The 8,801-nt window shown below is 35.2% G+C and overlaps 1 protein-coding gene across 1 annotated transcript; it reads left to right on the top strand.

Annotated features, from left to right (window-relative positions):
* Nucleotides 1-211: 211 nt before the first annotated feature.
* CFDP2_10 (Craniofacial development protein 2) lies at nucleotides 212-1,561 on the top strand (the record flags this gene model as incomplete). Its single annotated transcript, XM_035732461.1, has 6 exons — nucleotides 212-295; nucleotides 433-504; nucleotides 566-793; nucleotides 815-1,324; nucleotides 1,384-1,488; nucleotides 1,541-1,561. 6 exons carry the CDS (start codon nucleotides 212-214, stop codon nucleotides 1,559-1,561), a joined length of 1,020 nt encoding a protein of 339 aa, XP_035587477.1.
* Nucleotides 1,562-8,801: the final 7,240 nt, after the last annotated feature.

Genomic DNA, 8,801 nt, shown 5'->3' on the forward strand with positions numbered 1-8,801 from the left:
TCTTCTATGGTTACTGCCGATCCCGCCCGGATAAAGAAGGAGGATTGTGCATGGGGTTGGCAACTCTATTCCATAGAAAACAACCTTGCTAATAAAAACGTTAACCAGAATAAACAATTTTGACCGTTTAAACTCTGCCCTCCCAGTTGAACGATAATTATTCAGTGAAACACAAGCTAGACATAAAAGGCTAGGTACGGGAGAGAGGCTGATGTATTCCGGTCACGAAGAGGAAAATGCTCCACACACTCAGGGAGTTGCTCTAATGCTGTTCAAAGTAGCACGGAATTCACTTGTAGGATGCGAATCTCACGGATCCAGAATCATCAAAGCATCATTCAAAACAAAGAAGGAGGGAATCACAATGAATATTATCCAATATTATGCACCGACCAATGATTGCAACGACGACATTAAGATCAATTCTATGAGAGGCTGCAGTCAATCATAGAGAAGTGTCCAAGAAGGGACCTCACAATTCTGATGCGAGATCTAAGCGCCAAAGTCGGAATAGACAACACCGGATATGAAGATATCATGGGACGACATGGACTGACTGGGAGAGAGAAACCAAAATGGAGGAAGATTTGCAAATTTGTGTGCATTCAACAAATTGGTCATAGGAGGCACAATATTTCCACACAAGCGTATACACAAAGCTACATGGATCTCACCAGATCACACCATAGAGAACCAGATAGATCATATTTGCATCAACAAAAAATTCCAAAAGACAATGGAAGATGTGAGAAGCAGGAGAGGAGCTGACATAGCTTCAGATCACCACCTAGTTGTGGCCAATTTAAAACTGAAGCTAAAGAAAAACTGGACAACTGGACAAACAGCATTACAAAGGTTCAATACAGCCTTCCTTCGAGATACTGACAAACTCAGTGAATTCAAGATAGCTCTCAACAACAGGTTCCAAGCCTTTCAAGATCTACTGAAGGAAGAAGAAACTGCTATGGAGGACAACTGGAAAGGCATCAAAGAAACATTGACTTCAACGTGCCAAGAGGTTCTGGGCCTAAAGAAATACCATCATAAGGAATGGATCTCTACAGAAACACTGGACAAGATCAAAGAAAGGAAGAACCAGAAGACAGCAATTAACATCGGCCGAACACGAGCAGAGAAAGTCAAAGCACAAGTTGAGTGCATAGAAGCAAACAAGCAAGTGAAGAAGAGCATTAGGGCCGACAAGCAGAAATACGTGGAAGAACTAGCAACGACAGTAGAGAAAGCTGAAAGAGAAAGAAATATTGAAAAACTATGTGACACAACGAAGAAACTAGCAGGGAAATATAGTAAACCAGAGAGACGGGTCAAGGACAAAGAAGGCAAGCCAATCACCAAAATTCAAGAACAGAGGTACGCTTCAAGGAACTCTTGAATGGACCTGCTCCATTGAATCCATCGGATATCGAAGCAGCACACACAGATCTACCTATAGATGTCAATCCACCAACAACGGAAGAAATTAGGATAGTCATCAGGCATATATTAATATATTAGTATATTTCACATGAAATCAATAAAGTCTATTATTCAAGCTGATTAGAACTAGAATGAAATCATTAGCTCTTCAATAGTGAACATGCAATATGTTATTTTTTTTCCAAATGAATTTGATTTGTTACGGGTTTTTCTTTTCTTTATTTTCTAGGTTGATTAATCACTTTTTTCTATGATTTCTATGTTGTTATCTAATAGAAATCTTTAAGTATATATCTATACAATACATGGTACATGTTTTAGAAGGAAATTATGAAGCCAGTAATCTTAAGTATTTCATCTTACCTCATAGTGTGAACTTAAACTAAAAATGACATACACAATGTAATTACAATGTATAACAATTATTTTGAATAAAATGGATAGATAGTCCCATATTAAACAGTTATAAGTAGTTTTTCTATTCAAGCATATTTCAAACGACTTGCTAAATTCGACTACTTCATTTTTTGTTGTACTCTATCTGAAGCCCTTCTACGGTTACTACCGGTCCCATGCCCAGATAAAGATGGAAGATTGGGGATGGAGTTAGTAATCATATTCTCTAACAAATAATCTTGCTGAAAAAACCCACTAACCAGAAGAGTTAATTAGAAACTTTGCTGAAACTTGAATGAGACTAGTATAGATTATCAACTTCAAATCAACCATTTTCCTAGATAATTTATCTGTCTTCTGCATACCTGCCAAAAAATCTAAGTTAATCTGCTGTTATTAAATTGGGTGTCCTTAAGACGTTCATTCTATTCGAAGTGAGGTTTTTTTCACGTATCGATATCAAGTGAAAAAGTACTAGTAACTAAGATGCGTTGAGCTTAGTAATCATTTTGTTGTACATTATAACACCTCTACAACACGTACCTGTGAGATTTAAGTATTGAGAAAGACCATTGAATAGAAAGTTAATTGTATGTAGTTTCAGTTACCTGATGATGCGTAACAAAATTCTCAATCATTAACATTAAGTGAGCTGCTGTTTGAATCCCAACCTATGTGACTTAACAAAACACGACTTCCCATTAGACTATTAGAAATACAGCTCTTAGTAAGTCACTTGATCATTACTAGATAACTTATTTTCGTGAAAAGTACTGACCACATGAAATTATTCTTTGTCACAAACTGATAACAGTTAAAAAACCGTTCAAAGCAAAGGATTGCTAGAAAATTTATTAGCTCGGTACTTAGAAATGTTAGCTCAAAGAACGGGGTAGATTTATGCGGTTGCCGAGGGAATTCCAAGATATATTTTGGGTAAACAGGGCACAGCGGCAACGTATCAGTAGGAGGAATAATAATAGTTCTCAATTCTGGACTCCGTAGAAACTGTGGTGAAGACCAGCCAAACAGTCATGATAAACTGAGTCGTTTTGTGGACCAAAATGATGAATTGAGTCGATTTTAAGGGCCATTATCTTACTTGGTATCCAATATCCTCTGCAGTTTCCAATTTGGGTCCACTCAAGGTTTTTCGTTGGGTGAAGAAGACCTTAATGTTTTTCAACTGTCGGTTCCTCCATGTCTAGATCTAAGTCCCACGGACACCTGAACCGCAGAGGTGAGTGTTTAGCAGTCGGCAGCTCGGCGCTTAATTTTTCAACTTTGTGTGTAAAACCAACTAGTTGACCGATCACACTTCATCAAATTTGACCCACATAAGTATTCAGAAGTTGCCGTGGTTTTACTTAGGGAATGCACTAGTAAAAATGGCTAAACATTTAAAGTTACTATAATATCACTTGTGGAATGAGATACACTTACAGGTGCTAGTACATTCAATGCGTTTTCAGAGGAGCAGTATGTATCGATGCAGCGAGCAAATAATGGCAGTGATTTTATCGTACGGATAGATTGTGGTAGGTTATTCCAGAGTCTAGAAAATTTACAGGTAAAGTAATTCATATAAAGAGATGATTTGGAATAAGTTTGTTTCACTAGTGACAAGAAATTACGGATGTCATAATGAGAAGTTTCTGCATATTGAATCACGTGATTGGATGTAAAGGATAGTTTATTAAGTAGTTTGAAGAAAAAGATAAGATTTAGTTTGAGTCTTCTCTTGCATAAAGGGTCTAGCCCAAGTTTATTACATCTAGAATTATAAGTTAAGGTACAATAATATTAGACGACGATCGAACCATATGACAAACCGATCAGAGCTTAAAATATAATTGAGCGGATTTCAACCTAGTAATCTAACTGTATTATATTAGCTGTAAGACCTGGACTGTTTATCCAAACAACCACATTTGAGCCTATTCATTTTCCACACAGTATACACGCACGCACACTCATTTTCAACCCCATTACTTTATATAATAAACTTATACATTTTTATCAAAATGGGTTTTGTGGAGATTTTAGAAATTTCAATAGTTGAAATCATGAGTTAATTGAAGTTAAACCACCATGGAAAATCTGGGAACACTGGACGGCTGTTTCGTCCCAGTATGGGACTCCTCAGCAGCTCACATCCACGATCCCGCACCCATCGGGATTCGGACCTGGGACCTATCAGTCTCGTGCGCGATCGCTTAACCACTAGACCACTGAGCCGGCCCGCATCCAATTGTGTTAATGACTAACTTCAACCATTCCATGAAATTGAGCGACACATCGACCATTATCACTAGTGAGTTACTATCTCACAACAGACCCAGTTGAACTCCATTGGTCACTGAAATATAACAAAAAATACATATTAATACATAAATAAATTCTTGAATTCATGTCTTATCTTGATTTATCAAAAATGCGAAACTTCCATGACTTTCTTTTCCAATCTAACTTAGTATTAAGCTTTAAAATAACAATAAAATGATTGTCCCTTCCGTTATCGATTGAGTTATCATATGAAAAAAAAAGACTATCTTCTTTAACTCAAGATGAATTCAGACAGAAAAAATATTCAATGATGATAGTGATAAAGCATAAAACTTACAAGCCTACATTTTATATTTCTATTTTTTCTACGGAGTATTAATCGTTATCTGGTAAAACACTGTGAATATTCTAATTTTAATTCACAATAGAAAAAAAGCATTCCTCCGGGTGTATTTTGTTTTCTGTAATACAAAACTGAATATAAAACTATCAAAGTTTGTTACCATGTAAACTAGTTATTCTTCCTTCTTTGTATCGATTAGGAAAGACTATTTTTTTTTAGAAGAAATAGTTCAATTCATGCAGAAAATATTCTTTTAGTTACCAACATCAATGTAGGAATACTAAATAAGTTTACCTATGAACATTTACATTTTAAACTGTAATACAAAGTGTTAAATTAATGTTCAACTTGATGACTTATGTTATCTTATATTGAATATAAAAGATAATATTTTTAACCTTTTACTTGGAGCTTACTTACTCACCTGTGCCTGTTACTCCTCGTGAAGGAGCATAGGCCGCTCACCAGCATTCGCCATCCAACCCTGTCCAAAACAATCCTTTCAAGCTATTTCCAGCTGTTATTCATCTTTTTCATATCTGATTCTATTTCCCGACGTAACGTGTTCTTTGGACTTCCTCTTTTCCGCCTTCCTTCAGAATTCCAAATTAGGGCTTGTCTCGTGATGCAGTTTGATGATTTGCGTGGTGTATGTCCTATCCACCAACTTCATTGTCATTTCCTAATTTCCTCTTCAGCTGGAAGCTGGTTTGTTCTCTCCCACAGTAGGTTGTTGCTGATGGTTTCCGGCCAATGTATGTTGAGTATCTTGCGTAGATAAATATTTATAAATAGTTGTACGTTTTTGATGATGGTTGTTATAGTTCTCCACGTTTCAGCTCTTTGAAGGTTATGACTTTGATATCGGTTGACAGTTGTTTTGAATTCCATATGTTCTTCAGTTGTAGGAATTTGGTCCTTGCTTTGTCGATTCTCGTCTTTATGTCTGCATCCGATCCTCCTTGTTCATCAATAATGCTTCGCAGATACGTGAAAAATTCCACATCTTTCAGAGTTTCTCAATCAATTGTGATTGGCTTGGTGTTCTCTATGCTGCATTTGAGGATTCTCCTTTCAGCATTTAATGCTTTTTTATTTAGAAATCATATTAATGTAAGAGATATGTGAAGACGAATGTCTATCATTTTTTAATGTTTACTATCAAAAATAATGGATGGTTGACAAAAATACTCATTTCTACATGAGTGGATCAATAATCTGATCCATCCCTTCTTATTTTACATCAAATAATACTGGTGAATTTGAAAAAAACATTGCAAACTAATTAAGTGTGAAGATATTATCCAAAGAGTTGTTACCCATGATAACATCATTATACCAAGATCCAAAATAGTTTACGCTCTCCTGCCGTGTGAATGATATTGAAACGGAAACTATCATGGATTACTAATGGGAAAATTTTTATTGTTATGTTACGTGTCATTTTTTCCAACCAATATCTGTTGTGTATACAATGAACGAACGGACTACGGATTTTGTTTATTTACATACGGATTTCAATATATCTATGAGGATGGTTAGATAGACGAAACAACCTGATAAACCCAAGATCTGTTATACTTGTGAATTATTCGAAGTGGTTAAGTATAGGAACAATTAAATTCATTAGAAGTGTAGTCTTGTCTTATATTTTGCATTGATAGTAAAAATAGGTTATAGTGTAGTGAGCGAGAACACAAGTGGGGACAACCAACCATACTCAATAACAAAATTACGGAATTTCTCAGTAAAATCTGAGAACTATTTAGTAAATACTTCATTTGCAAAATATCAATCAATCGTCCCAGACTTGATTGTTTCTTGGTTTCCACACAGATCATTCTTTATTCTCGTTCTTTTTTCTTCGATCTTCTCAACCTTCTGCCTCCATGTATTTCATTTTCGATTGGTGATACGTACTACCTATTTATATCGTCATAAGTAGCACACATCAGAATAGGAGCTCATTACTAATAATTATATACAGATTATCGGTGACAAATTCAAAGCTCATACGTGTCAGTTTTTAATGATGATAGAGGTAATTATGATCGAAAACGCGAAACAAAACTCATACACCAAATAATTGATTATTCAGTGCCTTTCAGTCTGACACCTTTATTCTATCGCTGAATTATAATAACCATTGGTTGTTTCAATGGAAGTTATGAAGTGTAAATAAAGTCTACATGCTTACATTTATTCAAATAAGTTTTAGTTTTAAGGTAAAAGTCTATTCTATCGACGGCCTAGAGTGAAGCAATCGAAGTTAAGATATAACAAAATTTAAAGTGCAGTGCAAGACAGATTGTATGTTATTAATAACTACATGATGAGTGACAATATTCAGTTCCTAAATTATTTGAAATTATCAGAAGGGGTTTTGTGGAGATTTTAGAAATTTCCCTGATTGAAATCATGGGTCAACTGAAGCTAGATCAACATGGAAAACCTGGAAGCACTGGACGTCCGTCTCGTCCCAGTGTGGGACTCCTCAGCAGTGCGCATCCACGACCCCGCACCTCGCGAGATCCGAACCCAAGACCTATCAACCTCGGGCTAAGCGCTTAACCAACTAGACCACTGAGCCGGACCGCATCCAATTGTGTTAATGTCTAACCTCAACCAATCCACGAAGTTGCGCCACAGTACACCATTTTCTTCAGTGAGTTGATTTCTCACAACAGACCTAGTTGAACTCCACTGGTAACCGCTTCTCACTAGAACTCCAGGAGTATCTCTTGAAGTCAGTCACTAGTGAGAAATTAATAAAAATATTTACTGTGCAACTAAATAGTGAATATAAGAAGATGCATTAGCTAAACTGTAAGAAATACCCTCTCCCAATCCACATTTTATGTTAAAATACTTGATATGATTCAATGAATAATCAAAGGTGTTTTTCCACTTACATATCAATCTCCCACTCTAAATCCCAACTCTGAATATCAAGTTTCTTAAGTTCTTAAACAAAATGAGAAACAAAGCATCGCTGGATTATAGTTAATATCCCTTTGTGAAAACTCTAACTCTAATTCTTAAACCTTGCTCATAACCCTAAACTCCTTTTATTTTGACTGATGTAACTTAGTGATAAAAATCTCATAGAGTTATAGTTCTAACTCACAACAATACTCCAGCTCCCAAGGTATGACTTTGTCTTGTGCCTTCAATTCAAGTTCTAGTAGTTAATTATTCATATCAAAACTGTTATTCTATAGTAGTTGTACTGCTTTATACTGTTATTTGTTTTATAATTAAATACCGTTTTTTTGATTGGCTGATAAGTCGCTCAAGGTCGTCAGTACAGTATACTTTTACCAGTTCTAATTTTTTCTTGTTTTCATATCATTCGTAAATCATTGATTCATTTCTCTACATATATGGAAATTTTTTCCTTGTTTCCTATAGATAATAAACTTAACTACTTAGTGATCATGTAGTGTTTACAATTTATTGATCACTGGGTGGTGATCAATGTCATATATGTCAGGTCCTTCTTGGTACAGATCGAATCTAATCGACCAAGTTGCAATATGGCCACCAGTCTAGGTGACTCGACATTACGTGCACTATGTTGAGATAAAATTTGGTTGAAATTGGTCAATACGAAACCCGGGACCTAGGTTTCATGATGACTACCTTCAACCACCATCTGATCACGTAATGTGAATATCTTAATCTTAAAAGAGATTACTCGAAGCTTTAGTAATTAAATGATAATATATTTGGCTGTAATATACATTGTAACATCCAAATGAGAACTTGAGTTTCTCAAGGATAAAGTTATACTGATGATGATTGAGATGTAACAAGAAATTCAAGTCAAATAAGGTTTCCATCATTCTCCAATCCAATATAAATGTATTTTAATCTTGTCAATGATGGCAGTTCATCTATGATCAATAATTATTTCTAATGATAATTTAAAAGCCGGATGTGGATCGCTAGTTAATTTAAACTGAGAACTCAGGTCACTCGTATCAATCTAAATGACCCGAAGATAATTAAGATAACCTCTTGTGTCATCGGATAAAGATAGAATCCATAGAAGAAAGCTTTTCCACTTGCTTAAGATGTACATTCGTTTTTTTTTAGTTGTTGGATAAATATCTAATTCTACAGAAGAATAGTTGGAGATTACATCATGAAGTGACCCAAGATTTCAAATATCAAAAGAAGGTTACATAACGATCGGAAGGTTAGCGAAGAATAGGAGGGCGAAAATAATTTATGGGTCAGAAATATGGGAGAATATTACTCTTTTAACGAATATCAGGAAATGGATAAACGTATGATAATAATAATAATAATAATTATTATTATTATTATTATTATT

Source organism: Schistosoma haematobium, chromosome 1 (genome assembly GCF_000699445.3).
Source record: "Schistosoma haematobium chromosome 1, whole genome shotgun sequence".
Lineage (NCBI taxonomy): Eukaryota > Metazoa > Platyhelminthes > Trematoda > Strigeidida > Schistosomatidae > Schistosoma > Schistosoma haematobium.